The sequence below is a fragment of the Saccopteryx bilineata genome, chromosome 3 (assembly GCF_036850765.1).
Source record: "Saccopteryx bilineata isolate mSacBil1 chromosome 3, mSacBil1_pri_phased_curated, whole genome shotgun sequence".
In the NCBI taxonomy this organism is placed as follows: Eukaryota; Metazoa; Chordata; class Mammalia; order Chiroptera; family Emballonuridae; genus Saccopteryx; species Saccopteryx bilineata.
The window spans coordinates 231,246,204-231,266,209 of record NC_089492.1 but is presented as its reverse complement, the minus strand read 5'-3'; the positions used below and the strand labels follow the sequence as shown (position 1 = coordinate 231,266,209).

Genomic DNA, 20,006 nt, shown 5'->3' with positions numbered 1-20,006 from the left:
TAAAATGTATAAAGTCTTTAATTTTTTTTTTTTTTGTATTTTTTGAAGCTGGAAACGGGGAGAGACAGTCAGACTCCCGCATGCGCCCGACCGGGATCCACTCGGCATGCCCACCAGGGGCGGATGCTCTGCCCACCAGGGGGCGATGCTCTGCCCCTCCGGGGCGTCGCACTGCCGCGACCAGAGCCACTCTATCGCCTGGGGCAGAGGCCAAGGAGCCATCCCCAGCGCCCGGGCCATCTTTGCTCCAATGGAGCCTTGGCTGCAGGAGGGGAAGAGAGAGACAGAGAGGAAGGAGGGGGGGTGGAGAAGCAAATGGGCGCTTCTCCTATGTGCCCTGGCCAGGAACCAAACCCAGGTCCCCTGCACGCCAGGCTGATGCTCTACCACTGAGCCAACCGGCCAGGGCCTAAAAATTTTTTAAATAAAATAAAATGATTGATTTAAAAACATTAAAATAATAGCCTTTTATTAAGTATCTACAATGTGCCGCTTACTATATTAGGTTCTTCATATACATGAAGTTATCTGATCCTCATAACAATTTGTGTTTGGTTGAGTATTGTTATCCCCCATTTTTCTGAGGCCCAGAGGAATTAATTAGCTTGCTCATGGTCATTTAGCTGATTCATGACAGACAAAATTTGAACCCAAATGATCTGATCACAAATCCTTTTCTCTAAAGAAGCACTATGATGCATGCCTTTATCTACAAATGTCACTTAGCCGAAGAGCCACATGACAAATTTATACTCTGTAGAGTTGAGGATAACATGATATTCTAATATTGAAAATATTACAGAACCCTCTAATCAGTCATAGTGTAGATATTTGTTTCACAAGTCCTTGGAAATCAGCATGTACTCTTTATTGAACCTAGATAATTAGAAGCATACTGTACACAGTGGGTTGCTAAGCAATTATAAAACTTTTGGCCTAAGGAATCATTACAATGGTGATTCTGCCAATGGAACAAATCACAATAATCTTTGCCTATATTTAAATGTTCATAAAGTAATAGTTCATGATTGCAAAATTCCAGTAATTTACCATACTGTTTTCAAGTTGTACTGGTAAATTGGATGTTGTTAGAAAGAAGAGCCTGGATTAATGGATGAGTGATACTGTAGTGACTTCATAAAGCAGCCCAAGTCTCTGCAAATTAATGAATTTTTAGTTATGCACTCATATAGTTCTTCATTCAGAGACTGATATCCTTCCTTGTCTCATTTGAGGAGGAAGAACTAAGCTCATAGAGTTTAAATATATTAAAGAAAACTCAGGACCTGAACTGCAGTAGCACAGTGGATAAAGTGTCGACCTGGAAACGCTGAGGTTGCCAATTCAAAACCCTGGGCTTGTCTGGTCAAGGCACATGTGGGAGTTGATGCTTCCTGCTCCTCCCACTTCTCTCTGTCTTTCTCTCTCTCTCCTCTCTAAAAATGAATAAAGTCTTTTTAAAAAAATATTTCTAAAAAAAAAAAGAAAGGAAAAGAAAACTCAGAGCCCCTTTTTCTATATGCTCTAAATGTAAAGCGCTGAGCGGTCCCATGAACAATTTGTCTAGTCTTGGGATCAAAATGAAATCTATCTAATGGATATCCTGAAAACACTTTTAGCAAGAAATATGCATACTTGGGCTTTAGGATCAAGAATCACTTAATCACAAGTTTTATCATAAACACTTATACTCAGCAGATGCCAGAAAGCCAAACTGTATTTCACTGACTTGGGCAATCTGCCTGTAGACACAGAAATAACAGAAGAAACAAATTCATGTGGTTTTTTTTTTAAAAAAAGTCTAGTTTTCCTATGGTGCAGGTAAAATTCCAAGCCAAGGAAGAATATTGGAGGCATGGCAAACATAAAATATAACTGCCAAAGTTTTCTAAATAAATATTCTGAAATTTCATAGTAAGTTATTATATCTTATTCTACCTAATTTCTAAAAGATTGACCCCAGATGCCAAAATGGCCTGCAAAGGACTTAAGCCCCTGTTCTTCACATCCCACCTTCCATCCCTAAAACCAAGAATGGGACTTTTTTTCTATATAAATATGCATTTTGTATCAAATAAAAGCATTTTTACAATTAATATTAAGAAGAGAAGAATCTGGGTTAGATGTGCAGAATCAAAGCATTATTTGATACTCTTACATGGGGATAACAATGCCCAGAGGCATGCTTGGGTGTGGCAAATTAGAAAATACACAAGAATAATTTTCCAAGTTTGCTTAGTTTCATGACATTAGATGAATCATTAAAAAAAAGATTGCAAAAGATATATCCTTGACTTATGAAGAAGGTACATACCATATGTGTATTTCCTGTCATGCATTTTCTATGTATATAAAAATCAAGACTAGCAAACACATTTTTCTAGAATTCCATGCAGCCTATGGTTTATATCTACTACAGAAATATTAAGCTACATAAAACACATTTCTTTCATTTCATACCACTATTAGACAAATATGATTTATTTTAAATATTTCTAAATTCATTTTATAACAATTTATGCATCTGTCCCACTTAATTCTACTTCAAGTGATTATGTAATGCTAAGTAATTTGGAGAGTCTCTGCAGTATGTGAAAGTGAAATTCAAGATCAAGGGATACACATAATACTGTTTATACCCTACATTTTGGACTAAATTTAGGAAGGGATTAAAACAGATTTTTTTTTTAATATATAAAACTGAATTTTTAGGCTCTGAACAGTTGACTCAGTGGTAGAGCATCAGCCTAGAGTGTGGAAGTCCCAAGTTCAATTCCCCCCCAGGGCACACAGGAGAAGCACCCATCTGCTTCTCCACCCTTCCCCCTTTCCTGTCTCTCTGTTTCTCTTTTTCCCTCCTGCAGCCAAGGCTCCATTAGAGCAAAAAGTTGGCCCAGGTGCTGAAGATGGCTCCATGGCCTCTGCCTCAGGCGCTAGAATGGCTCCGGTTGCAACCGAGCAACACCCCAGATGGACAGAGCATTGCCCCCTACTGGACATGCCGGGTGGATCTGGTTGGGCACACACAGGAGTCTGTCTTTCTGCCTCCCCACTTTTCACTTCAAAACACTACAAAAAAAAATGAACTTTTAAAAATAAATACCAAGCATAAATTATTTTATAACCCCATTGATTATTACAGCTGCATCTTAATTACTTTCAGTGTGAGGTATAGAATGTTACTTGGTTGTTCGAAGACAGTAAAAGTGAGATAATTAGAAATTTATTTTAAGTTTCTTCGCCTATTCTGATTTGGCCTTGTATGTTGAGGAAAAAGCATCCTGAGTCTATTCAGAAACGTAGATAGAAATATAGTCTTCACAGTCTCCTATTAATAGGATTCCTATAGGCATGACCACTTATACAAAGCTTTTTAAAAAGTCATGGCAGTGTGCTTTAGCCAACTGGGTAATGTTGATGTCTAGATAATATAATACAAAGAAGACTTGGATTTCAGCTTATGAAAGAATATAATACAATATAGCCACACAGGCTTGGTTCTTTTATCACTGGGGCATTCATATGGAAAAAATATATAAGGAGATTAAAAAGTATCATTAAAAACACAATACAATGCACAGTGTTATAGAATTGTGCACCTGAAACCAGCATAATTTTGTTAACCAGTGTCACCCCAATAAATTCAATAAAAAGGAAAAAGTTTCCATTTTAAATAACATTGACTGGGACATTTTAATTCAGTGATATATTTAGAAAATCACTAGAATCAAGATTGCTATCACCTTTTGAGAATTTTTAATAATTAGTGTAAGATTTTTTAATAAAATTAGAGCATACGTGCACAACTAGCTATAGTAGTTGCTAGCATTAGTTATGTTCTGTTTGCTGAGTCATGTTAGCCATTTAGCACGGAACAAAATAAGCCAAACAAGCAGACAGAAATGGTGTGGGAGGGGATACAGAGACTATTTTAAAGCTTGTTGCTAATCATTGGAAAAACGTCGTACATTTCTCAATCAAAATATGAAAGCACTTCAAGTTAGTTCATATATAATACCTTATGTAATAAATAACAAGAAATAATAGGTCCAGCAATGAGAGAAAGTTAATTGCTGAGAGTCAAACAAACCTTTTGGAAGTGTGTAAAATCTTTCATATTCCATTTACAAAGTTGCTAGCACATGTTTTAAGTAGTATACCAAGTAGTATACCATAGCAGTCCTAGGTTCTTGCTTGAAAAGGTTATAACCAACTAGAATTATTGGGAAAACCCAAATTAACAGAAATAAAACAAAACAAAACAAAATAAATAAAAAGGAATAGTGCTAGGTCTCTGCCTGTGACAGTAATGTTCAACATTTTTTTATTTACCCATATGACATTTAAGATGGATTTCAGTAATAATATGTATTAACAATATTATCCGCTTTTTCCCTAGCTGCTCCCAAAGTGGTCTGTGTTAGAGGAGGGAGAAGTGCATTTTATCTTCTGTCTCTGACTGCCAAATAAATACCAGTAGGCAAAATATAGAATCTACATATTCCTGCCAAGCAAGAAGATACTGCAGAGCCGTAGTTTTTATACTTCGTAGTTGTCTGAAGTCAACTGCCCAGATGCAGAGCCTGAGATAGGAATTTTGTGCAAGTGGTTAACTGAAAGGACTCTCAGGCAAAATCTCTTAAGGACTGGGGATGTGAGAAGCTAAGCAAAGATGTGGGTTTAATGGAAGCTTGATCATACAGGGTGCTCTGGAGCATGACAGTACTAGAGTTTCCTCACCTTGGGGAGGGAAACAGCCATTTGTACCCTGGTATCTGTCAGTCAGTGGCTGCAAGCCTCTCCCAGGTGGGAGGGTGTAACCTTCCAAGCATCTTCCAATAAGAAGACTCCAAGCTAAGGGTGATTTTCAAGAGAAATGTCAGATGTGAATTGTGGGCAGCACCTGCAGGATGAGAGCTAGTCTGACACAGGGAGCCTAGGCAGGTCACTGAAAGTGTCCATAACAGCATTAAAACAATAATAGTTTTTTTTTCATCTTTCAAACTAAAAGTCTCTTAGTACCAGAGATTCTGATTTGTTTCCATCAGTGAGAAGTACTACTTAGAGCCTGAGTGCTTCCAACTATGGCTTCACATAGAGAGGGATTGCCATAGCAACTGATACTTCAGTATAGACTAAGTCAGAAGTCTTCTGCAGTGAGACCTATTTAAATCTGCTTTTAAATCCTTGTAATTTTTCTGATTAAATGTTTTCTTAAAAAAAAAAAAAAAGACTGCTCTATTCTATAGCATCCTAGTCTCTGTAAGAGATAGTAATCACAAACTGAACCAAATTCTTATTCTTTTGTAATTAAAGAAAGTGGTTTAGAAAACTAGACATTAGAGAAGCAGGAGAGTTTAATACCCTTAGATTTAAAAAAAAAAAAAAGTCAGGTAAAAATAGACATGAGGAATCTAAGATGAGTGGAAAAGAAACACAAGTAACTTCAAAACACCGTTCTTGTGTCAATTTTTCTCTTTTGGGTGTGTGACATAATCATGAAAACTCTTAAATTCTATAAATGCAAACATGCACCCTCCCTAATATCATTTGAATAAGTTGAGAGAGAGACACAGATGAGAATAAATTTCCAGGATGGACTTTGACAGCAAGTTTTCCTGAAGGTCCTAGAACTATGCTGGAAAGTTAAAACTAGATTAAAATTTAGAGTGAGTTATTGTAAAAAAAAAGGGGGGGGGCATAAATATACACACACAAACAAACATATATATGTATATAAAGATAAGGTTCATGTCTAGTAGTATATAGGCTAGTAACCACACCATATATATATATAAATAAATCCAAAATTAGATTAAGCAGTAAGAATATAATAACAGTTTAGAATTACTGTATAAGGTACATGTTAACCATGAAATAAAACCATGTTAAATCTAAAATAATCATAATTTGACTGAATATAGCTTACAACAATACAATTTTTCACTTTAAAACCTTACTTTAGCACAAGTAACGGAAAAAAAAAGGTTTGAATGAACTTTTCAACTCATTATTTTAAAATGATGCAGATAGTGTAAACAAATTATACAACTGAAAGGGCTTTGAGGAAACCTGAAGGATGATAATCAAAAAGCTGATTACCGATACTATTTCAGGAACAGCTAGGAAGGAGAAGCCACAGTCACCTACAGGGCCCATTCCTGTTTTTAATAGTTTCTACTATTTTATGCTGAGTTTGAAGCTGAGAAAAAAGCTAGTAGGGGCTCTGACAAAAATCAGCAAACTGTATAAAACTCAGCAATCCGAATATTCACCACCAGTTGAAGTCTCATATTAAATTCAGGCTCTAAAGAATATTTCTTTTATTTTTTTCCAAAGAGACAAGAAGAAATCTGGAAATACATTGTGAAGGAGTGTAATTATTTAGTGTTTTTAACCAAATTTATTTATTGATTTTTTTAAAGAAAATATAGCCTAGACCAGTTAGCTCAATCAATAGTCCTGAAACACCAAGGTTGTGGGGTCGATCCCCAGTCAAGGCACATCGGGAAGCAACCAATGAATGCAAAACTAGATAGAACAATGAAGAAATTATTTCTCTCTCTCTGTCTCTCAGTCTCTCTCTCTCTCTCTATTCCTTCCTCTCTCTAAAATCTATCAATAAATGTTTTAAAATTTTTTTAATAAAATATAAAAATTAAGTGAAAAAGACCCTTTTTTACACCAAAGAATTTCACCAAGAAATAAACAGGAAGCAAAGTTACTTTTAGTCACAATAGATAGACATCATAGAGATGCTTACTTATTAGATCATCACTGGAATACTGGAGCTACTGATAAAAGAAAAATTATGAAGTAACCAAAGCCAAAAACAATTTTAACTTTTACATTCAAATTTCCCTTAGTATAATAGTCCACGTCATACGATCAGCCTCAAGCTATAAAAAATATTCTAGTTAACAGGTCATTTTAACAGGAATCTCAGATAAAAGGGAATAAACTGCTTATTTTTTTCATGCTTCTAGCAAATCAAAGAATAGTATCTTTAAAAAGCTACTTTTTCCCCCTTACTAAGTAAACCTTTACAATAAATGTAAAGGTATGATGCAAGTCTAAAGAGTGAATGAACAATGTGTATGCTTTCTGTTAGGTCATCTATATTATATGACCACTAAGATATTTGTAATCACATAATAATTTTTATGGGTTTTATTAGTCTTCTTGTTGCTCCAATGCATTATTAATAAATATTTTACAACTTCAAGCAAGTAATTTCTATTTTACCATTTTTATTTAATAAATTGTGAGAGTTTGAAATTCCTCTAAAGAATAGTTCATGATTTGGGACATTAATTCAAGTGGTACAATAGGATTATGTTTACTCAGGAATATTTACCAACATCTGTGCATAAGATTTTTGTGAAAATGTGTAGAGGACTTTGGTCAGCCTGAGAAATTTTATTTGTATCTCTGCCTTTTGAGGCTTAAATTTACTAAATTTTTAAAGTAATTCTCCTTTGTGTTCATTTGTTAAGGAGTTTACATTTCACTGTTCTGTCAGCTGAAGTCCAGTCATCCATTGAAGCCCCATATTCAGCTGCCAATTTTCCTTTCTCCTTCTCTCCCTTTTCCTTCCCTCCCTCTCTTTCTCCTCCCCCTCTCTTATAGTTTCTAATGGCCTAACCCTCTTCTCTTGCTGCATGTAAATTTCTCAGTTTTTATGGTGGCAAATTGTTCAAAGCTTAAGATTTGACACTCAGCAATTAATATTAAATTACTTTTCATCACACTTTTGATCCATAGAAAAGAAACTAATTGATAATACCTTTATCCTTGATGTGTCAGGTCTTCTAATAATCACAGAACTAAGTAAATACAGTCTATTGTGTACATGAAATGCTACTGGTATAATCCACAACATAGTTTCATTTTAACCTTGCTTAGTTCATGAAAAATATATATATTATTTGCCACATTTTTGGCAAAAAAATTTTTTCCCTAAGAAACTATTGAATCTGTGGCTGTGTTTTTTGTTTTGTGAGTTGGTTTTTCCTCCAGAAATAGTCTTTGAACTTTTATAATTATATGAAATCATGAAATACAATATTCTATAATATTTAACCAATGTGTTTTGAATTATAATAGTATGCAATTTTTATTTGAGATGTGACCTTCCTAGAAACCAATTTCTTAACATCAGCTAAAGCCAAGATTTTTCAGAATTTTTTTTAAAAAAGCATATTTGATAAATTGAAGTTGCTGTTCCCTTAAGACAAGTTCTATTTTGGTGTCTACATTTAAAATAGCTGACACTGTCACAGTCATTCACCTTCATCATTAAAAAGCCATATAAAGTTTTTTTCTTTTCTAAAGTTAGAATGTTAAATGTTGGCCTTGTAGACTAACTTTCTGAGCACTTAAAAGTTTATATCCAGTGGTGTATAGGCTGGCTAGGAAACCAGCAAGAGAAAGTCAGATCTTAATACCATGAAACACCTCCCACAGTCAGATCTTTTCCAAAATTACTTGTGTAAAGTAAAACTTTTTAAAACTTCATTACTGATCCCTGTGGAAAAACCATTTATGACTTGCACAAAGACTAGTTTGAAAGGGGGAAAGAAATATGAAATGGCAATAGGTCATAGGTCATGCCTATTTGTAGCATTCAGCCAGCCCTCTCTAGATTAACTAGGGTCCCAACCTATGGAGTTCCCTCTGTGATGGGTGAGTCCCCGGGGTCTGTGTCTATCTCAAGGCCACCCAGGCATTGGTGTCTGAGGAGAGCAAACTTCCCTGCCTTGGAAAGGTCTGCAGCACTTACCTTGTTGCTCTGTTGTGAGACGCCCAGTAGAGGCAGTGCTAAGGGAAAACCATGTGCTGAGAGCCACAAAGGACTCTGAGAGCTGGTCCTAAGGTACAAAACATTAGAAAAACACACTCAGGAATACCCTAGACCATTAACTAGATTCCAGAAGCCATTGCTATAAAAAGCTGATGCTCCTGACTTTGAGTTACCGAAGGAAGTAGTCCCTGAAAATCACCAGGAACCAGTAGAAAGACCTCTGTTTGGGACCCAGGTCCACTGCTGAGAGTGAATAAATGTTGGAGTGACTACCAATGAACACCACCTCTAAAAAACCATAGATGAGATAGGAGAGACTTTACAGCCCCCTTCATATCCCTCCCCTACATAAGAGATGCAAATTCTCATCTACTGTAAATTCAAGGGAACAATAACAAATGTTGGCCTTTCAATGTACTCTACCTTGAGAACAAAGAAGAATTTCTTGACGATAAGTCTGATATGTTTGGAGACTCAAGAACTCTCAATGTGGGCTTTGCTGGATAAAAAGACCGTGGATTATAGCTCAAAGTCTAGAGTTCCAATAATTAAAATAACATTTATTGACCCAAACTTAAATGCTATCCCCTGTACTAAATTTTTTATATATATTCACTCACTTAATCTAAGTACACAAAAAAAGTATTAACTTGCCTAAAGTTGCCTATTTATAAGTGATGAACACAGACAGTCTAACTGCAGAGTTATGCTCTTATCTACTTATATTATGTGGTGGGTGGGAAAACACCCCCCCCCCAAGATAGCTACATCTGAATTCCTGGAATCAGTGAATATATTACATTACGTGGCAAAAGGGACTTTGTAGAAGAGATTAAAGACTTTGAGATGAGGAAATTATCCTGGATTATCCAAACAGACTTTTTCCTGGCTGTGGTCAGGTGGGTATCTGACTACAGAGAAATGTTACAGAAATGCACAATGCCTGGTTTTGAAGATGGAAAATGGGGACTATGAGCCAAGAAATGTGGACATTTGCTCAAAGCTGGAAAAGACAAGGAAACAGATTCCCTTCCAGATATTTCAGAAAATATTGTAGTCCTGCCAATACACTTGTTTTAGCCCCTGAGACCTGTGTTGAATTTCTAACCTACAGAACTGTAAGATAATAAATCTGTGATGTTTTAAGCCACAAAATTTGTGGTAATTTGTTATGGCAGCAGTAAAAACAAATACACACAACCTCATTAAAAAAAAAGAGTTGCTAAAGTATTTTCCTTCCATGGATGAGATGGTTTCACTATAATTGTGGGTAGAGAGATTGCTTTACTAGTTTTGAATTGTAATTCATGGTAGTTTGTACCGCATTTAGCATTCTAGCAAATGTTACAAGAAAACTGAACATATCTATTTCAGTTCTTCCCTGTAGAGTTACACAATTACCAGATGTAATGATTTGGGTTTTTGATACATGAGATCCCTTACTCCTGTTTGGAAGTTTAAGACTTGTTTTTTTTCCAAACAATAGGAAGTTATTGTTCTAATTTTAAGAATATGAATAGTCTGATTACTCTTTACCAAATTCTGTGCAAGATATTCTTTGAAGACTCAGAATAAAATGAATTTATTGAAAGGGTGACACATTGCTACAATGAGCTTTTTCAAAACAGTTTCAAAGTTTTGATATTTCTCAATAGTCATCATAACAGAGACCACAAAATGGGTTAGGAATTATTTGGTCTCTTTCACAGCACATTGTTTATATACAAAATATAATGAAAAATCAGAGCATTGTCCTTTGCAGGCAGTCTTTTGGGAAGCATTTTATCTCTACAAATCATGGATGCCACAGACCATTATCAAACATAGTACTCACTGCTATTTGTTTCAACTAACACGGCAGTATGCTGGCTGAGAGGATATATAAATATATATATTCACACACACACTAATGATCAATAGCAGTTTCTGAGTTGCTGAAGTTTATTGATTGAAAAGAAATATTAAAGCTTTAGAAAACAGCAGTAAATGCTTTGGAAGACTCAAGAACCGTAAGAGTGAGCTTCAAAGCAAGTCTTCAGAACAGCAGTTGAATCCTGTAGAGCTTAATGATGGATGAAATTAAACCTGCCACAGATGCTACACTTGTATTTTTTCAGCAGTCAGGTTGTGGAGTGTTGCTAGTTCCTCCCAGAATTGCAGATGAGATGTTCATAATTCAGCTCCTCTGGTCTGGATTCATACAAACATTATTAAAATTATTCCTGTAAAATAAGCTGAAGAAAGGCAATCAAAATTAACTAGGTAGCACAAAATTAACTAGGTAGAATTTGACTACTAAAGTAACAGTCAAAACAGATTACCCTCCAACACCCAAAGATTTAGTGACTTATTTTTGGCAAGAGTATCATGCTTCCTATTGTACAGAGATCCCAGTAGTAAATAGGAGCTACCAGGGGTATTTATTGCACATAGTTTCCTGGACTGATGGAGTATGAGAGTTTCACAGCTAGTGTAAAAAGGACTGTAGGAATTCTATTTTCACAACCATTGCCATTCACTGGTCTGTTGGATTAATAACTGTGCCTTATTTGACAGTCTTTTTCAAACAACCAGTTTTCTTTGTCCTTCTAAATTGATCATTCATATAATAATACAAGAATAAACTCTGTATTTTGCTTACTCACAACTGTAAACTTAGGTTTGCCACACTCTATAGTATCACACCACATATATTTTATTATGTTTCACTAATCACTAGTGTACTTTGTATTTGACATCTAGGACTTCATTTTTAATGACTACTTATTATTTTATTGTATGGATTTACCATTATTTATTTAATCTATCCCGTTATTAGACATTTAGGTGTGGTTTGTAATTTTATTATTAGAAATAATATTATGATGAATATACTGTAAGTATATGTTGAATATTTTTCCAGTTATTTCTATAAGATAAATTCTAGAATTGAATTAACAGATTAAAAGTTATGTAGTTTTCTAGGGATTTTGATGCCAATCTGTAGTTTCATTTTTAAATGTGAAAGAAAAGAGATTAAAATCAGAAAGATAAAAATCATTCAAAAGCCTTAAATGAATAAATTTCATGAAGATTGAAAATGTTAAATGATAACACATACAGAAGAATTTTACTTAGGATCTGTTTGTTAAACCATTTACACACACACACACACACAAAGTAATGGGTTTAAATGAAAGTCATTAAGTTTACAGATCACAAATGAGATAATTTTCTAAATAATGGGGAAGGATATTAAAATCTTGTCTTCTATCTGATTAATAGTTCTTAAGAATTTAAAAGACAATAACAGTTATATTGAAATCTAATTCATATACCAAAAAATTTATCGTTTTACAGTGTACAATTAAATGATTTTTTACCATATTCACAGACTTGTGCAACCATTACCACTATCTGATTTCAGAATATTTTATTCTCTCAATAAAAACTACACATTGTCACTCCCAAGTTCCCTGCTCCCCAGCCTCTGGCAAACACAAATCTGCTTTGCTTTTCTATGCATCTGCCTATTCTTGACATTTCATATAAATAGAATTATATAATATATGGCCTTTTGTGCTTTCACTTAGCATAATGTTTCCAAGGTTCATCCATATTGTCAGAACATCATTCTGTTTTACTGCCAAATAATATTCCACCAAATAGATGTACACATTTTGTTTATCCATTCATCAGTTCATTCTTCAGATCTTATCATGATCATGCTTCAAATACTTCAATAGCTCCCTGAACTGATAAGCATATCTATTAAAGGCCCACTGTTATCTGGCCCAGCATGCTTTATAGTTTGATCTTCTCCTATGCTCCCAAATCCATGCATTGGCACCTTTCCACATCACATCAATCATAATAGACCTACGTGCAGTTTCCTGAAAGTAACAGGCCCTTTCACTATTGTCTGTGGTATCCTTGCTATCTGTAATACCCTTCCTCTCTTACCTTTGTGGATGCCTTTATTTGTCCTTTATGATTCAGCTGCAAGGTATCTACCCCTTTCAGAAGGCCTAACACATTAAAGATAAACTAGAGGAAACTTTTTTGATAATTGATTGTAATTCTCTCATAATACTTGTCATACAATTTTGTTATTGGTGGTTTTGACTTTTTCTCCACTGTATTGTGAACTCATTGAAGCCAGAAACTATATTCTGTATAATTCTATAACACTATAAATCAAGGCCTAGCATGTAGTAGACATTCAATGAATGTTTGTTTTATATATATGATCAAAATAATTGATTTGACTCTTTTATAAAATAATCAATCTAGGGGTTTTGTAAATATATAGACATATACTTTATATTTAAAATGCATGTTGAAGTTTTCTTATGTTTAATTTGTTCAGATGAATTTTATATTAAAATTCTCAATAACATACAAAGTAAAACTCATTAAAATAAACCAGTACTTATATGTAATTCTAGTAAGGTTTTCAAAGTGCACATTGAATTTAGAATATATCATATAGGATATATTTTCAAGGCAGAATAACAAGTAAATTTCAGAAGCTGTACAAAATGTGGTTAGTACTGTATTTCAAATTATTTTAAAAAATTAAGAATATGCAATGAAATTAATTTATAAGTCATAAGTATATTTTAAAAACAAAATAAACTTTTTTATGCAAGTGAAGATTTTTTTTCCTTAAAGTTGACTTGGAGAGCAGTGCCTTGATTAAAATACTATATAGCCTTTGAAGTTTACATGTATAAACTGTTTTAATCTTTTTTCTCTGTATTCTGTAAAATGAAAAGTTTTTTAAATAGGCCTAGTTCTTGGGAATAGAATCCTAACCTCTGTTACTTCTGACCTATAGGGTATCTTTGTTACTAGGGTTCAGCCTGATGGACCAGCATCCAACCTGCTGCAGCCTGGTGATAAGATCCTTCAGGTAAGACAGACACAAAGCTATGTACTCAAGTTTATGTAAACCATGTTATTAAGTTAAATGAATAGAATTAAATGATTCAAGTTATTGAATTAAATAAGTCCTTCTAGATTTCCTTTTTACCTTTATTGTTTTGGGGTTGAGAGACAGGTCAGAAACCAATTCAGTCTGATAGAATCCTATATCCCCATTACCCGACATATGGATGTAGCTGTTCTGCACATTTTTGTTTAAATGAATTATTTTATTTGGTAATGTAAGAAAAATTGAGACATATAAGAATCTGTGCATCATTATCCCATATATGTAAGAAAAATGAAGTACCCAAATAAGATATGTATGTGACTTTAGATGAGGGAGAAAGGACTAGTTCATATTTAATTTTTCAAGAGGAAAATTACTTTTTGAATGCTGCAGAACACATAGTTTTATCTCTCTACTCTCTCTACTCAGATATATTAACAGAAATTAAACTGTATATAAGGTGGCTTTTTTAAATATATTATCTGATGGTAAAAGATGGTCTAACTTAAAGCTCTGCATATCAGAAAAGGGTCACTCCAGTAAACAGTTAAGTAAATATTTGGCATCACCTCATCCATTTTGCTCTCTTTGTCCTTCTTCTCTTTTGAACTGCCAATTTGGGTACAAGGTGCTTAATTGTTTCCTACATCCTAGGGAAAGGTTCTTAAGTAACATCTATTTAAGATTCAATATTTTAACTTATGACCTGAGAATTTCCTGCCATATATATATATATATATATATATATATATATATATATATATATATATATATATATGGCTATGTGAAACTATCTGACATTGCAGATGTTTGACCATTTGAAATAATTAAAAAATGTTTTAACATAATTTACTGAAGACTTAGGGACACTGTGAAGACAGCCCTGTGGGAAAGGGACCTTTATTCATACTGGCTCTGCAAACACAGTTACAAAAATGTAAAAGCCCCATTTAGTTCAGCTCATAGAGATCTTCCACCTCCTATTTACTGAACTCTCTCAGAAAGTCCTAGAAAAGTAGAAGCCCCATAAAATCCAATGTGTATGTGTGTGTTTATTTGTGTATGTGGATGGATGGATGGATAGATAGATAGATAGATGATAGATAAAACTTCCTGAACATTTTATTCTAAAAAATATTTTTAACTATCAAGATTATGAAAACTCAAGTTTTCAAAGGTGATAATTTTCTGACAGCGCTCAGGGCTGCTTCCGTCTTTGGCAGTCTCGCAGTAGAAACACACCCAACAGGCCCAGGCCCATTTCATGCAGGCAGAGAGGAAACCAGAAATTGGTCTTTTGCATTAAAGCATTGAAACCAAAAAATACACATAAAATATTCTAAAAACTTTCTTTACTGCTTTATTATGAAAGTTCTATATATTTGGATCTCCTCACTAGACCTTTGATCTTAAGCATTTTATATCATATCTGTGAGATTCAAATTTCTATATGCAAAATTGACTGTGACTGACTTATATCTGAGTTCCTCCCAGCTCAAAAATTTAACTGTTTAATAATTTTATCAATTTCCATGAAAAAATGGTCAAGAATAAACTAACAACATAACTGCATAATACTTGGTAAATGCTGCTATTTAGCAAAGGAAATTACTAGTTTCCTTCTTTACTGAATATCAGAGAAATTATTTTGAATCTCAGAGAGTGAAAAAAAATGGAGCTGATTAATCTCAGATCTCTGACCTATTTGAATGCCAGGCTGTGTACAGTAGCTTTCAATAACGTGACACAAGTTTGGGAAGTTGCCCCTATTGATGATATAAGTAGCAAAAGAGAAAATTTTTCCCCAAGATTCAGAAAAGAAATATATACAAATGAATATTAAAAATGTTATATTTATTTATAAAAAGATATAGATAGATGGGTGGATAGATAGATGATGATAGATAGATATAGGTAGGTAGGTAGGTAGGTAGATAGATAGATAGATAGATAGATAGATAGATAGATAGATAGATATGGAGATGGAAATAGAGATAGATAGAGATATCCTGCAGATGGAAAATGAGAATTAAGTTAGTGTCTAGCTGCAGGGTTAAAATCCTCTTTTCTGGCTATAAAATCCTAGAAGAGTTATTATGTGGGGACATGGGAGTTAAGTATTTCTAGTCCCTGAAAAATATACAGCAATAGCAAATGCTTAGAGGAATGAAGTCTAATGCAAGAAGTAGAAAAGACTTATAAGCCCAATCAGTTGAAAGCCAAAAATACTCTTCACAAATGACTATTGAGGATGTAACAGTTTTATTTTTGCTATAGAACTCATTTGAAACTAGACCCTAAAATCAAAGTCTGTTTTCAGTAAAAGAAAAATGCACATAGACCTTAATCAAATAAATTACTAGATTTATCATTTTATTCATATTAGTTGGAAAGCACAAATAAAAAGTGAAAATGAAAAAAGAAAAAAAAAGCACAGTGGCCCCATTATATTTTCTGAAAAAAATAAGAATGACTAATTCTAAACTAAAATAATTGCCAAAATCAACTGCTAAGAGGGAAAAATACATTTTTTGCCTATTTATAATACTTAGTTTAAAGAACACTGGAGAAGAATGGGTTTAGGTAACTGAGTTATATGTCCTTTACAAGATAAATAGAACATGTCCACACTGGAGCAAATTTATTTACAAGCCTTAGTGACAATGGACAACCTAGAAAATCAAGGGAAAAAGCAAAAAAAAAGATGAATGGGTCCCTCAGTGATGATAGTTTTTGGGCTTCACCTAATCCGATAGCAAATTACAAAAGAAATATAGAATAGCAAAACACATAAACCTTTGCCAAATCTCTCCTAAACTCAGAATTTAGTAGATTAGAGTTATCTCTTTCTTTTTCAGTAACTCTTTTACTCACTACTTTCTTCTTAATCTGCTATGGTATTACACACGTTATCTGAATTACATAAAAATGTGTGCATTAAGGCACACCATTAATTAAAACATTTTAGGTTAATAAAACATGTTCACATAATTTTTCTGTCATTGTATTATTCATCTTCCCAGAATAGACACTCTATAATTAAGGAGCGTATTCAAATCACTTCCTGTGTTTAGTAAGTCATTTTGCTTTAGACAGCAGGGCGAAAGGAAGGAGCCACAGTGCTAGGGAAATTGACCCCTCATAACCTCCCTTTCTGTGAAGCTGAATTATATAAAAGAGAGAACAAGTGAAAAGACATGGATCATAAAAAGTGTTATTAGTCAGAACCATGTGAAATTTGATAATATTTGACCATTTTTGAAGTGGCAATTATGTTGGTTTAACATCATAGTTTCTTTTTTCTAATGTACTTTCTCTTGCTGAAAAGTTCAGTCTAATTCAGTACACATTTTACAATTCAAAATATATTTAAATATAGAAAATCTATTAATTATAGTTACACTGTTGAAAAGATTAATAGACTGTAAAAAAAAGAATATATTGTACTTGATAGTTAACAGGATTCACAGTTATAGCCTCAAGCTCACTTGTAAGCATATCATATTCTGTTATAACACAGTAATCAACCCCTATCCTCTTCATTTGCTTGCTCCTCCTTCCCCAGACAAGAGCTTAATTATGGCAAAAGAGAAATACAATAATTTATAGATAATTGGTGTCATCTAGATGTTACCAATTATCAAAAGAGATTTTACAGATATAAAGTGTATAATAAATATGGGCCCAAATGAATACAATTTTATAGTCTCTTCTACCTTGCCATAATTTTAAGAGTTTTAGAATTTGTCATTAAAAATATACTCCTGATCGGCAGAGGGAAAAAGGACAGAGGGAAGGGGGATGATAGGAATGGATAAACCTGAAGGGAAGGGGGAAGGGCGTTATGGGGAGGGGGGTAAGGGAGATGTTGAGGGAATACGGGGGAGGAGGATGCTTTCGGGGCAACACTAGAATCTATATAAACACAATAAATTAAAATCAATAAAAAATATATATATATATACTCCTGATCTATTACTATACCTAGAAGATATCAAAATAGGACAAAGAGATGATAATTTAAACAAACCATTTTTTTCCCAATCTTAAAAATACTTGGCCCTTCAATTCAAATAGACAATTAAAGAAATCACTGTGAACAAATAAGTCTATCTGTTTCAGTTAGTTGTTAGTGGGTTATTGGGCTCAGAGTACCATATCAAGGCCAAAATCATTGGGTTTGGTGCCCACCAGGCCTATTATTACTGCTCTGTTCCACAACCACTGACAAGTCCACTCCCCATCCTAATTAGTGTCTTATAAGGGGAAGTTGTGTGCCCTCAGGGAGCTCATACTGGGAAGACAAGATTAATTCATGCAGTTCTATTAAAAAATGAATACAGTACTTAATTTTGTGATGTAACTAATAGGCGTTATAACAGTATTAAATGAATGAACTGACTATCATAGAGGGTGTTTCTTGTAGTGCCAAAAGGGGGTCACTCATAGGTGAAAATCCAAGATGCCACCCCCTCCTGTTCTCATCTCATCCAGTGACTGATGGAGAGGCGAGACCTGTGTGCCAAGAAGCACTGGGAATTATAGAGATCTCTGAGGATAGAGGGACTAGTGAAAAGAGAGTTCATTCTAGATGGAGCAGGATTTGTTCCAGTCTTGACAGAGTAGAGAGAAGCAGGATGAATAGGAGGAAGAATACCTGGGGGCTAGACTGGCAGCAGAGGTAAGAGGGTTATGCCAGAACTGATGAGTGTGAAACAGAAAAAAAAGGAGAGAATATTCGGAAGGGAGATCCCATGCATGAAAAATGGAATTCCTGGGATTTTAAAGTTTCTCATGGAGTTGGAGAATTCAAACATGGAATGTGCTAGAGAAGAGATGAAGTAAGGAGGAGATAGTGAGACTGAATCATACCTTCCCTCTTTGAATGGGAGTTTTATACTTCTTTTGATGACCAATGGGTGTGGTTGGCTGCTAATCTTACTTGGTAAAGCTTATTTATACAGCTACCTCAGCTATCAGGGACAAAACATAAACCAGAAAACAAGCAAAATATCTCTGAGAATCCATAATTAATGTCACCAAAACCATGTACTAAATCTTAAACCTTTTGCTCATAGACTCTATTTCCTACGTGGAGTCTTTTACTTAAGTTTTCCAGACAACAAAGAAGAAAGACTCTGGGTTCAGGCACATTGCTGACAACTTCACTGACCAGGAAGAGGAAAAACTTCTTATTAAATACAAAACAAAATCCAAAAGTACAGACTGGAGTCATTCAGTATAGAAGTGTTTCACATTGCCTCACCTATGGTGGCGGAGTAGATAAAGCATCAACCTGGAATGCTGAGGAATCCTGGGCTTGCCCAGTCAAGGCATATGAGGGTTGATGCTTCCTGCTCCCCAACCCCCACTTCTCTGTCTCTCTCTTTCTCTCTGTCTCTCCTCTTTTTAAAATCAATAAATAAAATCTTTTTTAAAAATTTGAAAAAGATTAGTGTTTCACAGTGGCATCCCTTAAGGCATCTCTAAAAAGAGAGAGAAGTTTCTTAGTTAAATAAGTTTTTATGTTTTATTTCAGGATTTCACAATGTATTAAGCTTATAAAGAACCTGAGAAATCTTACAAACTTTTATTCCTCCACATACTTAACCATACAACCCTTTTTACTAACAACATCAATTAACAACTTCCACAAAACACGCTTTGGGCAATGTTTCATATAGACGCAATGAAAGGGCCTACGGCATTATCCCTGAGAATGCTGATGTTCATAATTATCAGCATAAATAATTAAGAATGTGGTAAACTCATTTATCTTAATTTTTTAATTAATTTCCCAAAAGCTGTATAAAGAAAGAGATATTTTTTATTTTTAAGACTTCATTCATTTTATAGAGAAGGGACAGAGAGAGAGAGAAAGAGAGAGAAGGGGGGGAGGAGGAAGAAGCATCAACTCCCATATGTGCTTTGACCAAACAAGCCCAGGGTTTTGAACCCACAACCTCAGCATTCCAGGTCAATGCTTCATCCACTGCACCACCACAGGTTAGGCAAGAAGAATTTTTGTTATACAAAAATTTTGTTAGGCATTTTCTTAAAATGCAGTGTGGAACCTTAAAGAATAAACTTAAGGTATTTGGAACTGTCACTAAAACATTTCCCAACAAGGCTAAATAAGTTAATGCTTTTCTATATTTGATCTTATTTGGTGATTGAAAATGAAAAATAACAAAGCTTGGAGAGAAGTGAGCAAGAGGTCGTTGGAAGGAGGGAGGGTTGTGCACTGATCATGTGACTCTTAGTGTTCAGAGAAATTATTGCCTATAA

General features: G+C 34.4%; 1 protein-coding gene across 2 annotated transcripts in view; it reads left to right on the top strand.

The window, feature by feature from the left end:
* Positions 1-20,006, top strand: part of LRRC7 (leucine rich repeat containing 7) — a 598,371-nt gene that overhangs the window by 566,106 nt on the left and 12,259 nt on the right. For both annotated transcript variants that reach the window (XM_066268909.1, XM_066268907.1), the window contains one exon: positions 13,623-13,697. In XM_066268909.1, coding sequence (XP_066125006.1) covers positions 13,623-13,697 — 75 coding nt within the window. The remainder of the gene's footprint in view (positions 1-13,622; positions 13,698-20,006) is intronic.